The sequence below is a fragment of the Bufo bufo genome, chromosome 4, assembly GCF_905171765.1.
Source record: "Bufo bufo chromosome 4, aBufBuf1.1, whole genome shotgun sequence".
In the NCBI taxonomy this organism is placed as follows: Eukaryota; Metazoa; Chordata; class Amphibia; order Anura; family Bufonidae; genus Bufo; species Bufo bufo.
In genome coordinates, this window is record NC_053392.1 from 615,706,386 (window position 1) to 615,733,543 (window position 27,158).

The 27,158-nt window shown below is 44.7% G+C and overlaps 2 protein-coding genes across 3 annotated transcripts in view; both read right to left on the reverse strand.

The window, feature by feature from the left end:
* Positions 1–27,158, reverse strand: part of LOC120999664 (oocyte zinc finger protein XlCOF6-like) — a 2,208,135-nt gene that overhangs the window by 626,339 nt on the left and 1,554,638 nt on the right. The gene's annotated exons all lie outside the window — the stretch shown is intronic.
* Positions 1,431–26,675, reverse strand: LOC120999660 (gastrula zinc finger protein XlCGF57.1-like). 2 transcript variants are annotated; one of them, XM_040430661.1, is made up of 8 exons: positions 26,634–26,675; positions 25,400–25,544; positions 24,604–24,771; positions 24,400–24,520; positions 23,860–23,948; positions 17,824–17,878; positions 4,707–5,349; positions 1,431–4,538 (listed from the first exon to the last, which is right to left on the reverse strand). In XM_040430661.1, exons 2-8 carry the CDS (start codon positions 25,475–25,477, stop codon positions 3,716–3,718), a joined length of 1,977 nt encoding a protein of 658 aa, XP_040286595.1. In that variant the 5' UTR covers positions 25,478–25,544; positions 26,634–26,675; the 3' UTR covers positions 1,431–3,715. The 2 variants fall into 2 exon arrangements, with proteins under 2 accessions (XP_040286595.1, XP_040286594.1); XM_040430660.1 differs by having other exon boundaries at positions 1,431–5,349.

The window sequence follows — 27,158 nt, forward strand, 5'->3', positions numbered from 1 at the left end:
TAATAAAGGAATGGCACAACAAAGAGACATAAGAATAGGTGTTCCAGAATCGTTATTACATGGGGAATGCAAGCTATTAAAACAGACAAGTCAGGAGTGGTGAAAGATACTCTTTAAAAAAAAAAATAGCTTCAACTCCACAGCCCTGGTTATAAGGACATTTATTTTTTATATTTTCTTTAGGAAATTTGACCACAAGACATGCATTATGCATACAAACTTAGAAATATGATGTAACAATATGGAAAGATCTCTCCTAATATATTATACAATTATCATACCATGCAAAGAGATAATTGCAGAGGTAAATACCTTTCAATTGTGAATACTCATATTTTTTCTGAAAGTAGACATCCGGCACACTGTCAAAATGCCACTTGGCACATTATACACACAGACACTTTTATAAAACTTTGCATAATTGTCATACAAATTGTATCAAAGTTGATACTGGTGAGAAAAAGTGTCATACAAGCAGAAAGGTACAGTACAGACCAAAAGTTTGGACACACCTTCTCATTTAAAGAGTTTTCTTTATTTTCATGACTATGAAAATTGTAGATTCACACTGAAGGCATCAAAACTATGAATTAACACATGTGGAATTATATACATAACAAACAAGTGTGAAACAACTGAAAATATGTCATATTCTAGGTTCTTCAAAGTAGCCACCTTTTGCTTTGATTACTGCTTTGCACACTCTTTGGCATTCTCTTGATGAGCTTCAAGAGGTAGTCCCCTGAAATGGTTTTCACTTCACAGGTGTGCCCTGTCAGTTTTAATAAGTGGGATTTCTTGCCTTATAAATGGGGTTGGGACCATCAGTGGCGTTGAGGAGAAGTCAGGTGGATACACAGCTGATAGTCCTACTGAATAGACTGTTAGAATTTGTATTATGGCAAGAAAAAAGCAGCTAAGTAAAGAAAAACGAGTGGCCATCATTACTTTAAGAAATGAAGGTCAGTCATTCAGCCGAAAAATTGGGAAAACTTTGAAAGTAAGGGCTATTTGACCATGAAGGAGAGTGATGGGGTGCTGCGCCAGATTACCTGGTCTCCACAGTCACCGGACCTGAACCCAATCGAGATGGTTTGGGGTGAGCTGGACCGCAGAAAGAAGGCAAAAGGGCCAACAAGTGCTAAGCATCTCTGGGAACTCCTTCAAGACTGTTGGAAGACCATTTCAGGGGACTACCTCTTGAAGCTCATCAAGAGAATGTCAAGAGTGTGCAAAGCAGTAATCAAAGCAAAAGGTCGCTACTTTGAAGAACCTAGAATATGACATATTTTTAGTTGTTTCACACTTGTTTGTTATGTATATAAATTCACATGTGTTAATTCATAGTTTTGATGCCCTAATAGTCATGAAAATAAAGAAAACTCTTTGAATGAGAAGGTGTGTCCAAACTTTTGGTCTGTACTGTATATGCACTACACCTTCTAAAAATTAAAGTTCCACATATGCAGAGTTCATAGATACAACTTTGGCCTAAATTTACATGCACATATCTTCATAAAATCAGAAGAACTGGAAAGATAAAAAATCTTGATCCCAGAAGCTGCATGATGATTTTTTAACTACCGTAGGTACACTAACTAAAGAGATCATTTACAGCAACAGTGAGTTAAAATGTCTTTTCTGACTGATGATAATAATTTCCATCTATTAGAAATATATTAGATATTCCTCCCTAGTGATAATCGTTATTGTTATTACTGTAGAATAGAATGGGTATCACTAAAGAAATGATCTGTATATTTTACTGTACATATTGAGTATAGACAGCATAGGGACAGTGTAAATTTGAAATTTTATTGTTATTTGTGTGTTTGGTGGAACTAATTTGGCACTGTGATCCCGATGCTGTTAAACGTCTGGAGTATGCTTTCTGATTGATAGGGAAAGTGGGTTGATAACATGCATATAAGTCTATGTTACCCTCGCTCTATAGTCATGTACAGTTACACAAGGAAAGAGTATCTATGTCTCTCCTTCTGCTGTCTGTCAGCATGTTCCCCATCTCCTCCTCCATGTTGGCTGACATCACATTCGGCTGAAGAGAGGGGAGAAATGCATTATCTTGGAATATCTCAAGCTGTGTAACAGCTAGAGATGTAAGCCAAGTCTTGTTTAAAATTTATCAATCTAATCTTTAAATCCAGACCAGGATCGCTAACTGTTCCACATCAAGAGATATATAGTCCTTAGAAATTGGGCTGGGAATAAGGCCTGCACGGGTATGCAGTTTTCACTGGGAACCATTTGTAAACGGGGTTGAGATGTATGGTGGCTAGCAACTTGGCCTTGTTTCAAAGCTAGGAATGTTAGCTTTAAAACAAGCTGCCTTGCACAACATAGCTGCTTTACAGGCTGAGATCCTGACATCTCTATTAAGAGTGTGTTATGTCCTTGCTAGGAGAGGGTTTATTATGATGTGGAAGACTCCTTTTTTAAGTTAATAAAACCCTATTGCTTTAGGTTATGGTCAATTATACCGATGGGACATTGACCACAACCTAAAGCAATATGTTCTGAACTTTTGACCTGTAAGATGACAGCTTTGCTTTATTATTTGCATTATATGTGAATGAAGTCAAATGGGACACCTGTGTAGTAGAGCTGTGGTCCTGCTCTTGCAGGCACAATGCCAGTGCCCATGCAATCCCAATATCTCAATAGTTTAGTGCAGGTCTTCTGAGTATTCCTGTCTGTACTGTATCCTAAAGGGGTTGTTTGATTTCCCATTTTGATGACTTCCTCGTGATAGGTCATCAATATCAAATCGGTGGTGGTCTGACTCAAGGAACCCCCGGTCATCAGTTGTTTGACGAGATTGCAATGCTCAAATGAGTACTGCGGTCCCTTCACTGTTTACAGGCATGGCAATGACACTGCAGCTGTCATTTAACGTAACTACAACTGTACCCCCCCCCCCCCCCCCATTCAAGTGAAAGGAACAGATTAGCTCTAACTAGACTGCACGGCTACTGCAGTGTTGTTGACATGCAGGTAAACAGTGAAGAAACCTGAGTGTTCGCACAAAAGCAAGTCTCTACAAACAGCTAATCGTTGAGGTTTCTGGGAGTCAGACCCTCGTCGATCTGATATTGATGACCTGTCCTTGGGAAAGGTCATCAATATGGAAAAATGGACAACATGGGCAGACTGGGAACTTAAAGTGGCCCTAAAAAAAAACAACTAAAAGAGGCCCCATGTTGTATGCAGGTTCAAATTGACAAAAGGCAAGGCAACACAAGTAGGCACAGACAAAAGAAGTAGACAGGGCCTACAATACTGTAGTACATGCCAAAATACCACCCCAGCAGAGCAAAATACCACCTCAACAGAAGCAAATTCCACAGTGCTGCACAGAACACTACTGCCTGTGCCACAGTACTCAATTCTATCACTGTCCTGAGGACAGTGATACAGTTCAGTTCAGGAGGGCAGTTGCAGCTGTTGGTCAGGTGCATAAGTACCTGATGCTCCTACTATTAAGAAATGCTAAGAGCATCAGATCATAATGTACCCAGCCTGCAGGAGGACTCAGACGCCCCCCTGGACATCGGCCCACCAGGAATTTTCCCTGTAAGATCTATGGCCAGTCCGCCACTGCCGAACAACCCCTTTAAGTCATACATCACAAGGCATAATAAGGCAGCAGGTCCCACAATGAAGCTCTACTTCTCTCACATGTCCTACAACCTGAGCATTACAATGGCTTCCCATGTGAGTGAGTTTTCTGATGTTTACCAAGACTTGATTTCTGACTAAAAGATTTCCCACATTCTGAACATGAAAATGGCTTCTCCCCGGTATGAACTCTGAGATGTTTTATAAGCAATGACTTCATACCAAAAAACTTCCCACATTCTGAACACATAAATGGCTTCTCCCCTGTGTGAGTTCTCTGATGTGAAACAAGATGCGATTTCATACTGAAACTTTTACCACATTCTGAGCATGAATATGGCTTCTCCCCTGTGTGACTTCTGATGTGTGCTTTCAGAGTTGATTTCACACCAAAACACTTCCCACATTCAGGACACATAAATGGCTTCTCCCCTGCATGAGCTCTCTGATGTCTAACAAGACGTGATTTTAGACTAAAACACTTCCCACATTCTGAGCATGAATATGGCTTCTCCCCTGTGTGAGTTCTCTGATGTGTAACAAGATGCGATTTCAGACGAAAACACTTTCCACAATCAAGACATGAAAATGGCTTCTCTACTGCGTGAACTTTCTGATGTGTAACAAGATGTGATTTCAGACGAAAATATTTCCCACATTCTGAACATGAAAATGGCTTCTCTTCTGTGTGAGTTTTCTGATGTCTGACAAAACCTGATTTCAGACTAAAACACTTCCCACATTCCGAGCATAAAAATGGTTTCTCTTCTGTGTGAGATTTCTGATGCGTAACAAGATGTGATTTTAGACTAAAACATTTCCCACATTCAAGACATGAGAATGGCTTCTCCCCTGTGTGAGTTCTCTGATGTCCAATAAGATTTGATTTATGACTAAAACACCTTCCACATTCAAGACATGAATGTAGCTTTTTTCCTAAGTGGATTCTTAGATGTTTCACAAGATGTGATTTCTGACGAAAACATTTCCCACATTCTGAACAAGAAAATGGCTTCTCCCCTGTGTGAGTTCTTACATGTTTTATAAGCATTGATTTCACACCAAAACACTTCCCACATTCAGGACACATAAATGGCTTCTCCCCTGTGTGAGTTCTCTGATGTGTAGCAAGATTTGATTTCTGACTAAAAGATTTCCCACATTCTGAGCATAAAAATGGCTTCTCCCCTGTGTGACTTCTTTGATGGTCTATAAGCAAGGATTTCACCCCAAAATACTTACCACATTCAGGGCACATAAATGGCTTCTCCCCTGTGTGAGTTCTCTGATGTATAACAAAACCCGATTTCTGACTAAAACACTTCCCACATTCAAGACATGAAAATGGCTTTTTCCTTGTGTGACTTCTCTGATGTGCAACTAAAATGAATTTCATGGTAAAAGATTTTCCACATTCTGAGCATGAAAATGACCTTTTGTCTCTGCAATTTTTCTCATGTAAAAAAAAATTTGATTTCTTTTTAAACCTTTTCTCACGTGGAAATATTTTTCCACACTTCTGTTTAGTTCTTGTTCTGCCAGTTAGTGATTGATTAGATGAAGGTTTCTTGTGACCAGCAGTATTGGTGGATAGATCTCCACTGTGAAGGACTGAGGGTACATTAGGTGGTTTTGAATCATCTTGTGTGGTATTATCTTTTACTTCATGATACAAAGATAGATGCTTATGATATACTCTAAACCCATCTTCACCTGGAAAATGAAACAAAATTATTGTATTTTTCCATTAACCAATCAAGCCTTATTAAGACATTAGGAAGACTGGAAACAAAGTATATAGGCGATGTAAGAAAACAGGATAATGTACAGTTTCAGTAAGTAAATCATATGTACGTGTACAACACCAAGAAAGATCATAGAAAACAGCATAGTTTTCAGGTGTTCTTTGTCTACTAAATTCCTAGAATATAATCCCTGGTAGATAGTGGCAGGTGTTTCTATCCAGACCATATATTCAGGGCTCCAGATGGCGACCAAAATGGTTGCCAATGCGACTTAAAATTTGCAGATGGCGACAATACTTTTTAGTCTTGACGTCATTTGTGACTGTACCGCCGCGCTCCTGCGCAGCCTAAGTTCTCTTCAGTAGCACAGTGGAGAAGGAAGGAGTCCCTCCCTCTCCACTGTGACGCGGCCGCCACTACCACCAATGGGGAGATAGCAGGGGAGGAGGAGGGGAGGAGCTGTCGCCACTGCACCATCAATGAATGTAAAACATAAGTATAGGCAGCGGTATCACAGACCCGGCACCCGGCCTCAATAACAGGGCATGCGATACGCGGCAATTAACCCCTCAGGTGCCACAGTTCGCATACCCTGTTATTGAGGCCGGGTCTGTGATACCGCTGCAGACAATTGTATAAAGGAGTTAAAGAGGACCTTTCGTGGGTCCAAAGAATATGAACTTAGTAGCAGGCTGCATAGAGCGGCGCCCAGGGATCTAAGTGCACTTACTATTATTCCTGGGCGCCGCTCTGTTCGTCCGCTGTGGCCCCCGGTATTTTCAACATTCAGAGCAAGGAGGAGGAGACGCCAGTGTCTCTCCGTCTCCATGACAGCAGCGCTGTCCAGTCAGAGCGAGGGAGTTTTTTTTTTCTCCCTGGCTCTGAGCTCTGATTGGACAGCGCTGCTGTCAGGGAGAAGGAGAGACACTGGCGTCTCCTCCTCCTTGCACCGAATGTTGAAAATACCGGCGGCCACAGCGGGTGAACGGAGCGGCGCCCAGGAATAATAGTAAGTGCACTTAGATCCCTGGGCGCCGCTCTATGCAGCCTGCTACTAAGTTCATATTCTTTGGACCCATGAAAGGTCCTCTTTAATTACATTTATTGGTGGCGCAGTGCGCCCCCCCAAAGCCTCGTCCCCCCCTCATTATCACTTGCCACAAGTCCCCCCCCCCCCCCCCATTGTTATATGGTGGCCACAGGGTCCCTTCCCCTCCAGTGGTGGCAGTGGCAGATTACACTGCTGGGGCTCAGATCGTTACCATGGCAGCCAGGACGCTACTGAAGCCCTGGCTGCCATGTTCAGCTACCTGCTGCTGTGTGCACAAAGCCCAGGGCAGCAGGGAGATGTGTGAGATCCTATTCACCCTGATAGAGCTCTATCAAGGTGAATAGCACAAGGGATGAAAATATCCAGGTTCTAGTCCCTAAGGGAAGAAATGGTTATTAAAGGGCTTCTGTCAGCCCACTAAACCGTTTTTTTTTTTTTTTTGCTTAATAATAACCCCTACACTGCGATTTATCCATACATAAGTAAAATAATAATTTTGGTTCAGTAGAATTTGCTAAAACCCTATTTTTATAATATGTAAATTACCTTGCTACCAGCAAGTAGTGCGGCTACTTGCTGGTAGCAGCCGCATCCTCCGATGGTAATGATGCCCCCTCTGCTTGTTGATTGACAGGGCCAGCGGACGGGATCTTTCTCCGCTGGCCCTGCCTGTTTTCATTCAATATCTGGCGCCTGCGCCGCGGCCGTACCTATCTTCAATCGGCGCAGGCGCACTGAGAGGCGGCTACTCACTCGGCCGCTTTATCCTCAATGCGCCTGCGCCGATGACGTCACATCTACACCTGGCGCAGGCGCATTGAGGATGAAGCGGCCACTCAGTGCGCCTGCGCCGATTGAAGATAGGTACGGCCGCGGCGCAGGCGCCAGATATTGAATGACAACAGGCAGGGCCAGCGGAGAAAGATCCCGTCCGCTGGCCCTGTCAATCAACAAGCAGAGGGGGCATCATTACCATCGGAGGATGCGGCTGCTACCAGCAAGTAGCCGCCCTACTTGCTGGTAGCAAGGTAATTTACATATTATAAAAATAGGGTTTTAGCAAATTCTACTGAACCAAAATTATTATTTTACTTATGTATGGATAAATCGCAGTGTAGGGGTTATTATCAAGCAAAAAAAAAAAAAAACGGTTTAGTGGGCTGACAGAAGCCCTTTAAATGAAAAGTAAAAAAAAACACCAAAATACTAAAAGTTTAAATGGCCCCCTGCCCAGTTTTACATAAAAAATTTACAAACAATAAAATAATAAACATATTACATATCGCCACGTCCCAAAAAGTGTGAGCTATTAAAATATTAAAAATATTTCCGCTCGGTGAAGGCCGTAACAGAAAAAAACCCTCTAAACCACGAAATTCGCCATTTTTAGTCACCTTGTCCCCCAGAAGATGTCCCTGGATGTAAGAGGTATGTGGTGCTGTTTTCTCCTATATGTAGTGCTGGCTCACTACTGTGACCTGCGTCTCATCTTCTCAAAGTCCTTTTTTTTTATTATATGCATTTTAAATTTGGCGACTAAAAAATTTAATTTAGCTCCTAAAGTTTTTAGTTTAGGAGCCAATGGCTCCTGGTCATTTTTTTTTGTCTGGAGCACTGATATTGCAATACATCCCCTTGTGAATAGAGCACAAAAGCTCCAGAAATTTTAAAGATACCACCAAAAATGTATATAATAAATATTATCAGTGGAAGGAAATAAAAAAAAATGACAAAAAACATGAACATGTACAATATACACATCACCTGTGTATATGCCCACTGTATAGCTCTACAATAGAATATGTCATTCATACGCTTAAAGGGGTTCTCTGGGAATTCATAAATTAAAAATACGTAAATATTATTTTATTATAAATATATTCTCAAATACCTTTCATTAGTTATTGTCACGGATCAGCGGGTGTGAACCCACTTTGCCACTGACTGGCTATACTCTGGAGGGGTGTGTCTAAGGAACTACCTGGTGTTTACTAGAGCCTCAGATGGTGAGGATAGACTTGAGCCATTAGGGTAGTTGCCAGGGGCTACTCCAGAGCAATCCCTGAGTCAGTGGCAGCTGGTCCGGGCTGACCAGGAAGTACCTGAGTAGGTACCAGAAGTACAAGCGTAGTCAGGCGGGCGGAGACGTTACCAGGTGCAAAGGTGCAGGACCGAAGGATAAGGTAGAGACGTCGTCAGAAAGGCAATAGGTCAGGGCAGGCGGCGCAGGTACAGGTCAGGCAATCCGGGTAGGCAACAGGAGAGACAAAGCAAGCAGGTAGGGATCAGACGATAAGCAGAGTCCAGGAACGAAGTATAGATCAGGAGCACACAATAGTATCAGGAACCAGCAAACTCAAGGACCTTGAGACTGAGGCATCTGGGAAGGGGGCTGAGCCACTTAAATACATGCAGGAGAGCCAGAGTTGGTCAGCGAGTTCACCAGACCTAACCCACACAGCCCAGGGAGTGATGCACTCAGCCCTTAGAGCAGTGTAACACGAAACCAGCCAAACTCATGCTGTGTCCAGGGCTAAGTGGAAGCTGTGGAGCAGAATCCTCAGAAGCAATAACAGAAACAGAGCCCAGGACCGCAGGGGTGAAATGGGAAGCACTGCCCACAGGTCACCGCTGAGCGCGGCGCCCTGGACCGCAGCAATAAGCGGGGGAACAGCGGAGTACAGCAGCCGCTGTTACAGTTATAATGGCTCATTTAGTCTAGGGATAATCATCAGGGAAAATAAAATGGCCACCATACTATTAGTACACACAAAACCTGTCCTAATGACAGCAGGACAAGTTACTTCAGAACACTGAGCTAAAGAGGTGATTCATCCGCCTCTCTGCTCTAGTTGCCAGGGATTATGGGGGATATTTTTCAAGACTGGAGCTGTCTGAGTCTTGATATCCACTGTGCTGCCAGAGGATGACAAAGTGCACACCTGGTCATAAATTAGGCGCATCCCCCTGCAGTCCATGCGCCTAACTAGCTGCCATAGATTTCTGACTTCATTTACACCAAAAAACTGGCGTAAATGAAGACACATTTGTTGGGCACTGGCCCCACCCCTTTCACTGCCTTTGTCACTCCCCCTTTAAGAAAAACGTTGAGGATGGCAAAAAGTGGGAGATGCGACTTTTTATCGCCACTATTTAGGTGCAAAAGCAATAATAAATCTCCCTCTATGATCATGAATACAGCTGATAAGATCTGCAGCATAATTTCTGCAGGTATAGAGTTCATGAGAAGAGAGGATAGACAAGACAGACTGCAGTAATGTCGGGCTGTGGTAAAGTAGCTGACTGCATACAAATGCTTCTGCTCATTAGCCACACTTTCACCCTCCTCTCTGTATTTCAGCTGTCTCCTCGTGAACTCTATTCCTATGGAGATTTAGGCTACTTTCACACTGCAGTTTCTGGGTCTGCCTGTGAGATCCGTTTCAGGGCTCTCACAAGCGGCCCAAAACGGATCAGTTTTGCCCCAATGCATTCTGAATGGATAAGGATCCGTTCAGAATGCATCAGTTTGCCTCCGTTCCGTCTCCATTCCGCTCTGGAGGCTGCCTGCAGCGTTTTGATGTCCGTCTGACGAAACTGAGCCAAACTGATCCGTCCTGACTTACAATGTAAGTCAATGGGGACGGATCCGTTTTTACTGACACAATATGGTGCAATTGAAAACGGATCCGCCTTCCATTGACTTACATTGTGTGTCAGGACGGATCCATTTGCCTCCGCATCGTCAGGCGGACACCAAAACGCTGCAAGCAGCCTCTATAGCGGAATGGAGGCGGAACGGAGGCAAACTGATGCATTCTGAGCGGACCCTTATCCATTCAGAATGCATTAGGGCAAAACTGATCCGTTTTGGACCGCTTGTTGTGAGAGCCCTGAACGGATCTCACAAACGGAAACCAAAACGCCAGTGTGAAAGTAGCCAAAGTGTACAACCCCCTATACTGCATGCTGTACAAGAGGCATTAGTGGACATTTTGAACAAAAGGCATAAGCCCACTCACCACGTCAGTGCAGATCCTGATAGCAATGGACATGTTGTGTTAGACAACTGTTCACATGGTGCAGTACTGCGTGGTGGCCTTTGTTTTTGTGGCGCTGTGCTGGTGGGTTGGTGGGACCCAGTGCCATGGGTGGCATTGTCAGACAGCAGGGTTGCTGTTTGATTTCTGGGTCCCGCCGCCTACTAGGTCAGTGCCGCTTTGTCACTGCATTGTGCTGCGCCTTTTTGTCAGAGTAGGTCCCACTCAAAGAGGCGACCTTGGCGTGGTGAGTGGGCTTATGCCTTTTGATCAAAATGTACACTAATGCCTCTTGTACAGCATGCAGTATAGGGGGCTGTACACTTTAAGGCCTCTTTCACACTACCGTTTTTTTGTTTGTTTTGCGGGCCGTTTTTTGGCGGTCCGTATACAGTTCGTATACGGAACCATTCATTTCAATGGTTCCGCAAAAAAAAAAACGGAATGTACTCCGTATGCATTCCGTTTCCGTATTTCCGTTTTTCCGTTCCGTTGAAAGATAGAACATGTCCTATTATTGCCCGCAAATCACGTTCCGTGGCTCCATTCAAGTCCATGGGTCCGCAAAATATACGGAACACAGACAGAAATGCATCCGTATGTCTTCCGTATCCGTTCCGTTTTTGCGGAACCATCTATTAAAAATGTTATGCCAAGCCCAATTTTTTTCTATGTAATTACTGTATACTGTATATGCCATACGTAAAAACGGAACGGAAACGGAAACGCAACGGAAACAAAAAAACGGAACAAACGGATTCGTGAAAAATGGACTGCAAAACACTGAAATAGCCATACGGTAGTGTGAAAGAGGCCTAATATTGCGCTGAGAAGCGAGTTTAATTAGATCTAAGCATAGCATTGTGGATGTGCGATCCAGTTCTGTTTTTCTCCCCTTGATATCTGAACATTTGTAGGCTTTTGCCTATTTCCCCTATGCAAAGCTATAAACGTCTTACTTTATTCAGTTGGATGGGGTTAACTTGCATTGTTTAATACTGCAAAGCACCGTGGAATGGGTTAATGAACACAGAGACGTCTGGGACTTTCTAGCTAATATTGAGAAGCTGGCAATTTTTCATAGCTACCATAAGGTTTAAAGAAGAGCATGCTTTGGAGGAAACAGCCAGACTTGTTTACCACCAAAACCAGACAGACTGACCTTTTGAATGTCTGGTTTAGCTCTGTTGTTATGTCTGGAAATTTGTTTTCGTCTGGAAAAACTGCTGTGTCATTGCCATTGAGTATCATTAACCCCTTAAGGACCGGGCTCATTTTCACCTTAAGGACCAGGCCATTTTTTGCAAATCTGACCAGTGTCACTTTAAGTGCTCATAACTTTAAAACGCTTTGACTTATCCAGGCCATTCTGAGATTGTTTTTTCGTCACATATTGTACTTCATGACACTGGTAAAATGAAGTCAAAAAAATTATTTTTTTTGCACAAAAAAATACCTAATTTACCAAAAATTTGAAAAAAATTAGCAAATTTCAAAGTTTCAGTTTCTCTACTTCTGTAATACATAGTAATACCCCAAAAAATTGTGATGACTTTACATTCCCCATATGTCTACTTCATGTTTGAATTGTTTTGGGAATGATATTTTATTTTTTGGGGATGTTATAAGGCTTAGAAGTTTAGAAGCAAATCTTGAAATTTTTCAGAAATTTACAAAAACTCAATTTTTAGCGACCAGTTCAGGTCTGAAGTCACTTTGCGAGGCTTACATAATAGAAACCACCCAAAAATGACCCCATCTAAGAAACTACACCCCTCAAGGTATTCAAAACTGATTTTGCATACATTGTTAACCCTTTAGGTGTTGCACAAGAGTTATTGGCAAATGGGGAGGAAATTTGAGAATTTCATATTTTTGTCAAATTTTTCATTTTAACCCATTTTTTCCACTAACAAACCAAGGGTTAACAGCCAAACAAGACTGTATCTTTATTGCCCTGACTCTGCCGTTTACAGAAACACCCAATATGTGGCCGTAAACTACTGTACGGCCACACAGCGGGGCGTAGAGTGAAAGGTGCGCCGTATGGTTTTTGGAAGGCTGATTTTTATGGACTGGTTTATTTACACCATGTCCCATTTGAAGCCCCCTGATGCACCCCAAGAGGAGAAACTCCCTAAAAGTGACCCCATCTAAGAAACTACACCCCTCAAGGTATTCAAAACTGATTTTACATACGTCGTTAACCCTTTAGGTGTTGCACAAGAGTTATTGGCAAATGGGGATGAAATTTGAGAATTTCATTTTTTTGCCTAATTTTCAATTTTAACCCATTTTTTCCACTAACAAAGCAAGGGTTAACAGCCAAACAACATTGTATCTTTATTGCCCTGACTCTGCCGTTTACAGAAACACCCCATATGTGGCCGTAAACTACTGTACGGGCACACAGTAGGGCGTAGAGTGAAAGGTGCGCGGTTTGGTTTTTGGAAGCCAGATTTTGCTGGACTGTTTTTTTGACACCATGTCCCATTTGAAGCCCCCCTGATGCACCCCTAGAGTAGAAACTCCATAAAAGTGACCCCATCTAAGAAACTACACCCCTCAAGCTATTCAAAACTGATTTTACAAACTTTGTTAACCCTTTAGGTGTTGCACAAGATTTAATGGAAAATAGAGACACAATTTCAAAATTTCACATTTTTGGCAGATTTTCCATTTTAATATTTTTTTTCCAGTTACAAAGCAAGGGTTAACAGCCAAACAAAACTCAATATTTATGGCCCTAATTCTGTAGTTTACAGAAACACCCCATATGTGGTCGTAAACCGCTGTACGGGCACACGGCAGGGCGCAGAAGGAAAGGAATTCCATACGGTTTTTGGAAGGCAGATTTTGCTGGACTGTTTTTTTTTGACACCATGTCCCATTTGAAGCCCCCCTGATGCACCCCTAGAGTAGAAACTCAAAAAAAGTGACCCCATTTTAGAAACTACGGGATAGGGTGGCAGTTTTGTTGGTACTAGTTTAGGGTACATATGATTTTTGGTTGCTCTATATTACACTTTTTGTGCAGCAAGGTAACAAGAAATAGCTTTTTTGGCACGTTTTTTTTTTTTTGTTATTTACAACATTCATCTGACAGGTTAGATTATGTGGTATTTTTATAGAGCAGGTTGTCGCGGACGCGGCGATACCTAATATGTATACATTTTTTTTTATTTATGTAAGTTTTATACAATAACTTCATTTTTAAAACCAAAAAAATGTTTTAGTGTCTCCATACTCTAAGAGCCATAGTTTTTTCAGTTTTTGGGCGATTATCTTGAGTAGGGTCTCATTTTTTGCGGGATGAGATGACGGTTTGATTGGCACTATTTTGGGGTGCATATGATTTTTTGATCGCTTGCTATTACACTTTTTGTGACGTAAGATGGCAAAAAATGGCTTTTTTTACACTGTTTTTATTTTTATTTTTTTACGGTGGTCATCTGAGGGGTTAGGTCATGTGATATTTTTATAGAGCCGGTCGATACGGACGCGGCGATACCTAATATGTATACTTTTTTTTTATTTATGTAAGTTTTACAGAATAAGTTCATTTTTGAAAAAAAAAAAATCATGTTTTAGTGTCTCCATAGTCTAAGAGCCATAGTTTTTTCAGCTTTTGGGCGATTATCTTGAGTAGGGTCTCATTTTTTGCGGGATGAGATGACGGTTTGATTGGTACTATTTTGGCGTACATGCGACTTTTTTGATCACTTTTATTACCTTTTTTGGGAAGTAAGGTGGGCAAAATTTCAATTTTCTCATAGTTTTTATTTTTTTATTTTTATGGCGTTCACCGTGCGGGGAAAGTAACATGACCATTTTATAGATCAGGTCGTTACGGACGCGGTGATACCTAATATGTGTAGTTTATTTTATTTTTTTAATTTTTATTCAGTGATAAATGTTTTTTTTTTTTATCTTAACTTTTTTTCACTTTTTTTTTACATTTTTGTGACCCAGACCCACTTGGTTCTTGAAGATCCAGTGGGTCTGATGTCTGTATAATACAGTACAGAACAATATATATTGTTCTATACTGTATTTTACTTACACTGAACAGATCTATGCTTTCAGCATAGATCTGTTCAGCACCATGGACAGCAGGACGCCTGAGAGGCGTCCTGTTGCCATGGGAACCCTCCCCGTCTGCTCAGAACTTCGCAGACGGGGAAGGGTAAGCACGGGGCTGAGGGGGGCTCTCTGGGGGCTCTCTCCCTCTCCATCGGGGGGCTGCAAAGGCACAGCAGCCCCCCGATGGAGAGGGAGGGAGCTCCCTGACCGATGACAGTTAACTTTTTCCATACAGCGGTCCGTACGGACCGCGGTATGGAAAGGGTTAAACGGCTGACATCTGCACAGATGTCAGCCGTTTATACCAGGGTGCCAGCAATGTGCTGGCACCCTGGTATACCCACTAGAAGCCAACGATCGTTCATGGGGAGGCGGGCGGGGGATCGCGATCCCGCCTGCCGCACCGCCCGCCTCCCGCACCGCCCCCACCGCATGCGACACCCCCCCCCCGCACCACCCGCCGGCATAAAATCGTGCAGGGGTGCAGGGGGGGGTGAAAAAATAATGATTTTAGCCACTCTAAAGTTTCTGATCCCCGCGGTCAGGGACTGCGGCGATCAGAAACTGCAAAAAGCGCAGCAAACCGCAGGTCTGAATTGACCTGCGGTTTGCTGCGATCGCCGATACGGGGGGGTCAAATGACCCCCCCCTGCATTGTTACGGGATGCCGGCTGAATGATTTCAGCCGAAATCCCGTTCCAATTAACCCCTGGGGCGCCGGAATACAGATTTTAAGTCAGGACGTACCGGTACGTCCTTGGTCCTTAAGGACTCGGGAAATAGGGCGTACCGGTACGTCCTATGTCCTTAAGGGGTTAAAGCTCTAATGTAAGTCCATGACAGACGGGAGAGGTAACTTTGTATCTGTTTGTGCTGAGTTTCTCCACTCCACCCCTCCCACGTCAAGGGTCTAGTTCAGTGATAAGCAAACTGCGGCTCTCCAGCTGTTGAAAAACTACAACTTCCACCATGCCCTGCTTTAGGCTGAAAGCTGTAGGCAGTATTTGCATGCTGGGAGTTGTAGTTCTGCAACAGCTGGAGAGCCACAGTTTGCCTATCACTGGTCTAGTTCAACCAGAAACTGTATATAAAGGAAATAAGTCAGAGCTCCTAGTGTTCTGCAGTTAGGGATCAGTGCTTGGAGGGGGGAGACTCTGTCAGACTGTATGTGTGACCAGAAGAAGATGCTGAGATGGGGACGCTGAGTTACAGACCATGAGTCACCAGCCCTGTAACCCACGGAGCCACTCGGACTACTGAGCTATAGAACATGGGCCGTCAGCTTTTGACCAGAATACCAGCCTCCTGAGAGAGAGATGGACAGCTAACTCAGGCCTTTCCTCAGCATCAAACTCTTCTTCTGCCAGGGAGGAGACTGGAGAAGCCAACCCTACGCCTCGCCTGTTTTGTTTTACACTTGAATTCCTCCAATAAAGAGGCACCCTGGTAACTGCAGACCTTGATTTCCCACTGGGGTGCAACACGCTTTACCATCCCTTCTGGAGAGCAGCAATATGTAGTGACACCTTGACTGTGTCCGGGGGACCTAGCGTAGTGTTGGGGCCACCCCAAACCTGGCCACTGCACAAGCGGAGAAGAGGCAGAGGCAGCTCTTTAGCTTACTGTTCTGAAGTAACTTGTCCTGCTGTATGATTAGGACAGGTTTTGTGTTTACTAATAGAACGGCGGCCATTTTATTTCTCTGATGACTGCTACCTAGACGAAACAAGCCATTATAACTAACGAAAGGTATTTGGGAATATATTTATAATAAAGTAATATTTAAGTATCCCTTTTAAAGTCAACCTGCTACCATGAAAAAGCAGTGTAATCTGCCAGCAGCATGTTATAAAGCAGGAAAAGTTGAGCAGAGTTTTTCAGGAAATAATTCAGTAAATTTTATAATTTATTCATATTCCTGCTCATTCTGGGCTTTGACATTCTGGATATCCGTGACTGACAACTATCTGTGTATACATTCTCATGCAGGGAAGGTTGTCAGTCACTGATAGGACCCCCACCCGGACTTCAAAGCCCAAAATGCGCAGGAATTTGAATGAATTAAATACAAGTTGTATTGAATATTTTCACGCAAATCTGTATATCAATCTGCTCAGCTCCTCCTGCAGCTCATACCATGTTCAATGTGACAGGTTCCAAAACTGGGGCAAGTGGCAACCAAGCTGACTCCAACTATAATTTTTCAGGCACCCTTTATAAGATTGAAGAAGTGATTTGATTGGTTGTCATGGGCAACAACTCCATTTTCCTTTCAACAAGTTTTTATACACCTTCTCTTGTTTCCATCATTTTCATGCTCTATTTGGTATTTACATATTACTATGACTATGTTTTCATACTTACACCTTTCCTTTTTTCCATTCTCAGCCCCTGTCTCCCCCTTAACCCCACCATGGCTGGCCTATTTTGGAAATGAAATTCATTTCTCCCCAGCATCCACAATCACACTCAACTCGCTAGCTATTTCTTTTTATGTCTGCTCAGCTACAATATGGGTCCCACTGGTGCAAATACAGTGCAGATACCCCCAGCACAACATGTACCCCATGGATCCACATACCACAGGTTTATAACTGAGGTCAATCGTATCATGCGACCTTTGCTCGGAATCACCATTTACCATCCAATGTTTTTGTTTGAGATTATATCTGTCCATATTGTGTCACACTGTATCTGTGCCAATGGAATATTATAGAAGTAACTAAATTAATATTCATTGTAACATTAATGATGATGAGGTGGACATTTCTTAGAACTTCCTATTAAGATTTATGAAAGGAAATTTGAAAAGCTCTGGACTCCTTGGATTGATGCCCCCGGGCTGGTGTCCAGGGAACTTCAGAGATACTGTCTGGGATTAGTGTGAGGGTACTATCGCTCATTGTACATATATGGCTTGGTGATTGGCGATTCCTCATAGAAGACATGGAATGCTTCTACGATATGTAATGTAATGTGGGGAGGTTATGGCCGATAACAAATGTATATTCCAACTCCGATTATAAGATCACAAATTTTCTCTCAAGATTTTGTGGGATTGTTGTAGGGATGGGGCTTGTGCCTGTGTAATTTTTATGCGGAGGTACTGGTGTAACCGAATGTTGAAGCTATGGAAGATGAAGGGCATCGCAATGATGGTTTGTGGGGGGAGGGCATGTGGGGGTTGGGGTCTTATGTTTGTATTATTATTTAAAAATGCTAATAAAAAATTACTTAATTAAAAAAAAGATTTATGAAAGGCTCTTACCAATCACCGGCACTGATAGGGGTTTGAGTCCACTCGTCGTTCCATCAGAACTTTCCTGCAAGATTGAAGATATGAGAAAAAAAAAATCCAGGTGAACACCAAAAAAGCTCCCTAGAGGACATGAATTAGAAATGAGCAAATTTCTTGAAATTAGTTTTGGCTCAATTCAAACAATTCACCAAAAATTCAATTAGGGTCCAAATGTATTCTACCCAAATCAGAAGTGATTAGAATGTCTTAAAATAATAAAAGTAGTGACACCTTTCTTGTGCCCAACATTCTCCTTTCCGAGCTTTCTGTGTACGCACTGATCTCCATATTAATCCATTGCCGATCCTCATTTAGGCCCCGAGAGTCTCACTGGGAATTTTAATTGTACTGCTGTCAGTAGGGAAGGTCGGGCCAGGACATGGAGCCTACATGGCGATTGGCAATGGATTCAATAACCCTATTGTGACACCTAACGAAATAGTAAAATAAAGCCAGCACTTGGCCGCATTGACCGGGATCAGAGATAACACTGATCCAGTCATTTAACCCCCTCAGATCCGATGGTCAATAGCAACTGTGGCATCTGAGTGGATAGACAGTTATTGCCAAATGCTTGAACGATTAAAATGTTTTTAAAATGTCAAAAAAATTGAAATATTAAAAAGTTTTTCCTCTGCGCTGAATGCCATAATGGAAAGAAAACGTGTCTTGATTTTTTTGGTTATCCTGGCCCTCCCCAAAAATTTTTTGCAACAAGTGATCAAAAATATATATGTCCCCCAAAATAAAATAAATAGAGCTCACCCCACAAAAAAACAATACTTCACAGCTCTGTAGACAAAACATTTTTGGTGTCAGAATATGGTCAAGCTATAAAAAAGGCTTGTATGCACTTGTGTAGGTATCCACTAGTGTTGAGCGAGCACGCTCGGCCGAACTGCTGTATATAGCACCCGATGACGCATATTCGGCTCATTTGTAGTCAGGGAGAGCTGCGCTTCGGAAAGGACAGAGAGTGTAGGGAGTCTGATCGCAATCAATTCAGTATAAAAACATTTCAAAGACCCAAAAGTCCCTATAAAGGACTATTGTGTGTGGTGGCAGGCTGGCAGTATTTTACAGCTGCAGTACAATTTTTTTTCCCCAGCATTTTCAATACTTTTTCTATAGAGGGTGTCTGCAGTGACTAGTGACATCTGTCCAATACCTTGTGTGTGTCAGGGCCAGAGATTGTAAAAATATAGGTGAAAATTAAAGTAAATTTTTTCCATAATTTTCAATACTTTTTCTATAGAGGGTTTCTGCAGTGACTAGAGACATCTGTCCAATACCTTCTGTGTGTCAGGGCCAGAGATAGGAAAAATATAAGTGAAAATTACTATATTTTTTCCTTCATTTTTAATACCTTTTTTTATAGAGGGTGTCTGCAGTGACTTGTGACATCTGTCCAATACCTTCTGTCAAGGCAAGTGATAGGAAAAATATAAGTGAAATCTATTTTCCTTTTTCCATACCTTTACGTACTTTTTCCATATACTGTGCTTGCTGTGAACTGTGACATTCGTGCCACATCTTGTGTGTCAAGTGTGCATTTAACATTTAATATGCGCAAGGCGAGCAATAAGGAACGGGGAAGTGGCCGTGATGCTGATGGTTCACACAGAGGCCGTGGCCCTGGCCACTTTGAAACTGTGCCTGCTGCCAGAGCACAAGTAAAACAATCATCCACGATACCTAGCTTCATGTCCCAGTTTGCAGGGCGGCGCAGGACAAAACTCTTGAAGTCAGACCAGTGCGACCAGGTGGTCAGTTGAATTGCAGCAGATAATGCTTCCAGTCGGTTGAGCACCACCCTGTCTTCCACCAAGTCCAGTCTCAGTAGCCAAGAGTCTGGTCAACACAATCCTCACCCTGATCCTCCTTACTCCCACCATGGAGATTCTGGCCAAACAAGTGATCCCTCACTCAGAAATTCCAAGGAGCTCTTTTCATCGCTATTACTTGATTTGGCCCTCTCGCCAAGCACGCTTGAAGAGGGACATGAGATCTTGTGCCCTGATTCCCAACCTCTTGAGCATCCACAGTCACAAGAACATGACGGTGGGGAACGGCAATTAGTGTTTAATGAGGTGGATGATGATGAGACACAGTTGCTAATGAGTCAACCACAATTACTGTCTCAAGAGGTTGATAAAGAGGATGAGACACAGTTGTCAATCACTGAGGTTGTGGTTAGGTCAACAAATCAAGAGGATGATCAGAGTGAGGAAGTGGAAGAGGAGGTGGTGGACGATGAGGTCGCTGACCCAACCTGGGAAGGTGGAAAGCCGAGCGAGGACAGCAGTAAAGAGGGGAAAGTATCTGCAGCACCGCAAAAGGATGGAAGAGGCAGTGGGGTGGCAAAAGGGAGAAGGCGGGCCACACCAAAAAGGCCCACAACTGTTCCACGGAGCACCCCCTTGCATAAATATCCCTTGCCAAGGGGTAGGTGTTGTGCAGTATGGCGCTTTTTTGAGGGAGGTGCGGACGACAAAAGAATAGTAGTTTGCAACCTGTGCCACACCAAAATGAGCCGGGGCGAGAACACTAGCAACCTCACCACCACCAGCATGATCTGCCACATGGCATCAAAGCACCCTAATAGGTGGGCCGAACGCCTGGGTCCACAATATGTGTCTGCGGGCCACACCACTGCCTCCTCTTCCCCTATGGTACGTGCTGGCCAATCGCCTGTCGAAGGCGAGGATGCCTCCTGCCCTGCACCTGGACCTTCGCAAGCACCATCAGCGACCCCATCCACTTTCCTGTCCCAGCGCAGCGTCCAAATGTCATTACCCCAGGCATTTGAACGCAAGCGCAAATACCCAGCCACCCACCCACAGGCAATAGCACTAAATGCGCACCTTTCAAAATTACTGGCCCTGGAAATGTTGCCATTTAGGCTTGTGGACACTGCGGCCTTCCGCAGCCTGATGTCGGCGGCCGTCCTGCGGTACTCTGTCCCCAGCCACCACTATTTTTCGAGGTGTGCCGTGCCTGCCTTACACCAACATGTGTCCTGAAACGTCACACGTGCCCTTACCAACGCAGTTACTGAGAAGGTCCACTTAACCATGGACAAGTGCATTTGGCCAGGGACGCTACATTTCCCTGACGGCACACTGGGTCAAAATTGTGGAGGCCCGGAGCGAGTCATACCCTGGGATGGCACAGGTGCTACCGACGCGAGGATTGCGGGCCCTAATTCCATCAGGGTTTCCCCCAGCACCTACGTTAGTGGCTCCAACCCCCACTTCTCCTCCTCCTCCACCTCCAAATTCTCTGCGTGCAGCACCAGTCAGCCATCTGCTGGTAGCTGGAAGCAGTGTAGCACTGCAGTGGGGAAGCGTCAACAGGCCGTGCTGAAGCTGATTTGCTTAGGGAACAAACAGCACACCACCGCAGAGCTGTGGCAGGGGATAAGAGACCAGACTGAGCTGTGGCTCTCGCCACTCAACCTACAACTAGGCATGGTTGTGTGTGATAATGGCCGTAACTTGGTGGCGGCTTTGGAGCTCGGCAAGTTCACACACATCCCATGCCTAGCCCACATCTTAAACTTAGTGGTTCAGCGGTTTCTCAAAACCTACCCCAATTTGACTGAGCTACTGGTGTAGGTGCGCCGCGTGTGTGCACATTTCTGCAAGTCATCGACAGCTTCAGCCGGTCTGTCAATGCTGCAGCAGCGCTTGAAATTGCCAGCTCACCGGCTCCACTCCACATGTTGGCCAGGCTTTGTGAGCAGCAGAGGGCAGTAGTGGAACACCAGCTGCAACATGGTCGTCGCCTTTCTAGTCAGCTTCCGCTAATCAGAAGCAAGGAGTGGGCATAGATGTCTGACCTCTGTGATGTTTTAAGAAACTTTGAGGAATCAAGACAGATGGAGAGTGGCAATAACTATATAATCAGCGTAACCATCCCACTTCTGTGTCTACTCAAACGCTCGCTGCTCACAATTAAGGAAGATGCTTTGCATGTGGAAGATGTGGAAATGGGGGAAGAAGACATTACACAGGGTGATAGCCAGACCACCCTCAGCCCATCTTCTCAGTGCGAATTGGACGATGAAGAGGAGGAGCATGAGACGGTTGCCTCTGCTACAGAGGGTAGTACCCATGGAAGATTAATTTCATCTGTTCAGCGTGGGTGGGCAGAAGAGGATGAGGAGATTGAGGGTGATCCTCCTGATAACGACAGCGAAGAATTGCCTGTTGGAACTCTGGCACACATGGCTGACTTCATGTTAGGCTGCCTTTCCCGCGACCCGCCCGTTATACGCATTTTAGACAACACGGATTACTGGGTGTTCACCCTTCTCGACCCCCGCTACAAAGAGAACTTCTCATCTCTCATTCCTCAGGTGGAGAGGATGAGCAAAACGATGCAATACCAGAAGGTCCTTGTTGAAAAATTGCTCCAAAAATTTCCATCTGACAACGCTGGCGGCAGAGTCCATACTTCCTTGGGCAACCGAGGAGGGGAGACAAGGGGAACACACAGCAGTTCCAACAGAGGCATGGCAACACTCTCCAAGGCATGGGACAGTTTCATGACACCCCGCCAGCACCCTCACCCTGATGTGCGGCCTAGTGTCACAAGGAGGGAAAAGATTTGGAAGATGGTGAAGGAGTACATAGCAGACCGTGTCAGCGTCCTCAGTGATCCCTCAGTGCCTTACAACTACTGGGTGCCCAAGCTGGACATGTGGCACGAACTGGCACTCTACGCCTTGGAGGTGCTGGCCTGCCCTGATGCCAGCATTTTGTCTGAGCGGGTATTTAGTGCTGCCGGTGGCATTATAACAGATAAGCGTATCTGCCTGTCAACTGAAAATGCTGACAGGTTGACTCTTATAAAAACAAGGCCTTGATTGCCCCTGACTTCTCGACTCCACCAGAGGAAAGCTGAGCTGATGAACATAAAGGCACTCTAAATGTGTTGTTTAATGTACTCAATACACTGTATTCCCATGCACCGTTTCCACCACAAAAAAGGGTATATGGTTAAATCTTCCCTTTCTCATCCTCCTCCTCCATCATATCAACATGCTTATTCGTCGCATATAATTTTTTACACGGTTAGCTCACCTGCAGGCCCTCGCATTATAATGTTTTACAGGGTCAGCTCACCTGCAGGCCCTCACAAATAATGTTTTACAGGGTCAGCTCACCTTCTGATGATGACAGCAAAGTCTTGCCTGTTGGTACTGTGGCACACATGGCTGACTTCATGTTAGGCTGCCTTTCCGACGACCCGAGCGTTATACGCATTTTAGACAACACGGATTACTGGTTGTTCACCCTTCTTGACCCCCGCTACACAGAGAAATTCTCATCTCTCATTCCTCTGGTTGAGAGGACAAGCAAATTGGTGCAATACCAGAAGGTCCTTGTTGAAAAATTGCTCCAAAGTTGATAGGGCAGACATCCAAATGGTCACTGTATGGTCTTAATATCGGTCTTCGGCTATGTTCACACATCAGTGATTGTGAGCCCAAACCGGGATTGGAGCCTCCACAGAAATAAGGTATAAGGGGAAGATCTGCACCTGTTCTGTGTTTAGAGCCACACCTGGTTTTGGCTCAAAATCACTGACCTAACACTGGCTGTGTGAATAAGGCTTAATATTGTATTATATTCAGTGTCAGTATGGTGGTAATATATGGTCATGGTCTTTGCAGTATTTCTTGTCACTCACAGTGTTGTTATTGGTAATATTGGTCTTGGTATGCTGTGGGGCATGGTTCTATAAAAAAGGCACGTGTCCACAGGTTAGGGGGCACAATTCTGGGTTTGCCCGGGGTGCTGGCAACACGCGCTATGCAACTGAATGAACACACTGGTAAAATGTGCTGAATTGCATAATTAACTAACACAGTCTTTTATGACACCAGAAACTATTTACAACCAACAATATAATGAAAGAGAGCACACTGCTGCTGGGGAAGGTTACTAGAAAACATCGCAACGTAAATCTATGATTTGTAGGAACTTCAGCTTCTTCTACCTGATAATCCAGTGGGACATTCTGCTTTTCTCCTGGACAATCCTGGGATCTGAAACATCTCTCTGGGGGATTCCTCTGACTGGTCCCATCTGTAAGAAAAACACATTCGTTTATATCAGATGATCATGTGATGGGTGCAACTAACTGTGACACTGTTTGTTGTTTGCCAATGTATCGACCTCTGCCTTTTTAACTGGATTTAACCAATTCCTGTCTGCTCTGACCTTTGGAGTGTTTACTGGATTGCACACAGACTGTTTGCCCTGACCTTTGCTTGTTTCCTGACTAAAGTTCTGCCTGATCCCTTGGTGCTCTCCCCTGGATTCTCTACATCCCCATGGGTCTGCAGCCACTGAACAGAGACTGCTCCAAGAAGTAGTGACCTCATGGTACCTCTGCAGTCCATATGGATTAAAGATTGAAGACCAGGGGGAGCACTTAGATAACTCCATTAGAAGTAGCCCCAAATCACATCCACTTCTGCAACACTAACTCTCAAAACCTTTCTATCTTCTACAGTCATGGAAGGTCTCCTCTTACCGGATGATGTGAGGGACTGGTGGTTCTCCATCATGTCCAGATACAGACCCTTGTGTTCTTCTAAATACTCCCACTCCTCCATGGAGAAATAGACAGCGACATCCTGACACCTTATAGGAACCTGACAACACAAGGACACAGTCATTACCAGACCCCTCCCTTGGCGTTATTGTATAATGTCCCAGCATTCCCAGCAGCGCTCACCTCTCCGCTCAGCAGCTCAGTGATCCTGGTGGTAAGTTCTAGGATCTTCTGCTCATGTATCAGGGAATGAGGTGGAGGCTCGGTGATGGGGCTCTGGGTCCTGCTCCGTCCTCCTGACACACGGGGTGTCACACACTCACCAGACGACTTCTTCACTACTGTGTAATCCTGTGTACGGGGAGACGCCAATCACTACAAAGATTCTAAGAATCCTTCACCTTTCCAGACATTTCCCTGTTTTATTACTAGAGATAAGAGAGATGTCATGTGAGACTCTCACCTCTCCAGTTATCAAGGAGATGATCTCCAGGGTGAGGTCTAATATCCTTGCAGCCAAGTGTTTTCTGTCCTTGTACAGATCCTTGTGTTCTTCTAAATACTCCCACTCCTCCATGGAGAAATAGACAGCGACATCCTGACACCTTATAGGAACCTGACAACACAAGGACACAGTCATTACCAGACCCCTCCCTTGGCGTTATTGTATAATGTCCCAGCATTCCCAGCAGCGCTCACCTCTCCGCTCAGCAGCTCGGTGATCCTGGTGGTAAGTTCTAGGATCTTCTGCTCATGTATCAGGGAATGAGGTGGAGGCTCGGTGATGGGGCTCTGGGTCCTGCTCCATCCTCCTGACACACGGGGTGTCACACACTCACCAGACGACTTCTTTACTACTGTGTAATCCTGTGTATGGGGAGACGCCGATCACTACAGAGATTCTAAGAATCCTTCATCTTTCCAGACATTTCCCTGTTTTATTACTAGAGATAAGAGTGATGTCATGTGAGACTCTCACCTCTCCAGTTATCAAGGAGATGATCTCCAGGGTGAGGTCTAATATCCTTCCAGCCATATGGTTTCTGTCCTTCTCCATCCTTGGTGGGTCATTGATGGAAAGGACTATTGTCTTTTAAAAGAAGAGAGTCCTGAACGTAAGGAACCTGAGGGAAACAAGGAGGACTGAGTGCAGGTTAAGAGAGCACAGTCAGTGACTTGTAGGTCAGGGTTGCATTGTGGATGAACAAGTCGGGCTTCAGATCCGAGGCCAAAACCTGAAGTCGAGTACGGTTTCAAGTTTTAATGTGGGTTTTCACTTTAAAAATCAACTACCAAAGTTATTCACCGTAGTCACGCGCGACTTTGTGAATAGCTAACTTCGGCTCATCAGGGCCCATACCTTCTAATACTGTATAGAGACTAATATCTGTAGAGTATTATTCCAAAGTTTTGAACAAAGCTCGCTTTGCTCAACGCTACTGCTGATCTTACAAGTGCATCGACAGCAGCCACGAGATCAACAAATATCATCAGCGCAGGTCAGGAAGGAGATGAAGAGAAGTCCTGTCCCCGTCCTGTCAGTCGCCTCTTTCCTCTAATCGCTGGTGTTCTGCTCCGGGGCCAGTGATGGGTCCGGGGTTTGTCCTGCTGCTCGCAATTATTTACCCCCAACTGTGCAAACCCCAATCCCTGCAGCCATCACTGAACCCACAATATCACCAGCATTAAAGGGCTATTCCCGTCAGATAACGTGAGGTTCTATCGCTAGGACTGGTCATCAGTGTGCGGTAGGTGGGGGCTCGCCTCTATCAGGACCCCACTAATCCTGGGAATGGAGGGGCTGCAGAGCTGCTTTACTGCTGGATCTCCTCCACAGTCCCTGCTCATTAGAGCTCCGGCCTCCGCTGTGCAGGGACAGTGAGGAGAGGACACAGCGCTGCAGCCCCTTCATCTAGAAGAGGTTGTCCCCACCGACCACACACTGACTCCATATCCTAGTGATATCACAGAACATTGTGTAATGGAAGACCCCTCTAATCCAGGAGAACAGCCCCTCTTACAGGGGTCTGGGGGTCTCCTAATATTCCAGGGGGAGAGCAGACATGTCTGAGGAGAACTCCCCTCCTGACCTCCAGACTGTGTGAGCAGAGACTCTCTATGGCCGGTGCTGCCCCCTGCTGGCTGGACCTGCTATATGTCACCTATAGAACCGCTCCATTCTAATAAACCCAGAACCAAGACCAATAACTGACCTGAAGATCTCACCTCCTGGGGCTGCAGGACCTGCGATGACGTCACACTGGTCACATGACAGGAAGTGCTGCACAGTGGAAAACCTCCACTGCTTTACTCCTCCCCTCATGTGACTGATCACATGACTATGACATCATCAAAGGTCCTGAAGTCACTAGGATTTAACATCTATATATGTTAGTGTAGCCTCCTCCAACATACAGCAGAGACTAGAATGCTCCCCATGGTTCCCCTCTCTCACACAGACCGCTCCCCATGGTTCCCCCTCTGTCACACAGACCGCTCCCCATGGTTCCCCCTCTGTCACACAGAACGCTACCCATGGTTCCCCCTCTCTCACACAGACCGCTCCCCATGGTTCCCCTCTCTCACACAGACCGCTCCCCATGGTTCCCCTCTCTCACACAGACCGCTCCCCATGGTTCCATCTCTCTCACACAGACCGCTCCCCATGGTTCCTCCTCTCACACAGACCGCTCTCCATGGTTCCCCCTCTCTCACACAGACCGCTCTCCATGGTTCCC

Coding starts and splice junctions, on each gene's coding strand:
- LOC120999660 (XM_040430660.1), bottom strand. CDS start 25,477: ATGGAGAAGGACAGAAACCATATGGCTGGAAGGATATTAGACCTCACC. Junction 24,772..25,399: donor TCTCCTTGATAACTGGAGAG/GTGAGAGTCTCA, acceptor CCCCGTACACAG/GATTACACAGTAGTGAAGAA. Junction 17,879..23,859: donor ATGTCCCACTGGATTATCAG/GTAGAAGAAGCT, acceptor TCAATCTTGCAG/GAAAGTTCTGATGGAACGAC.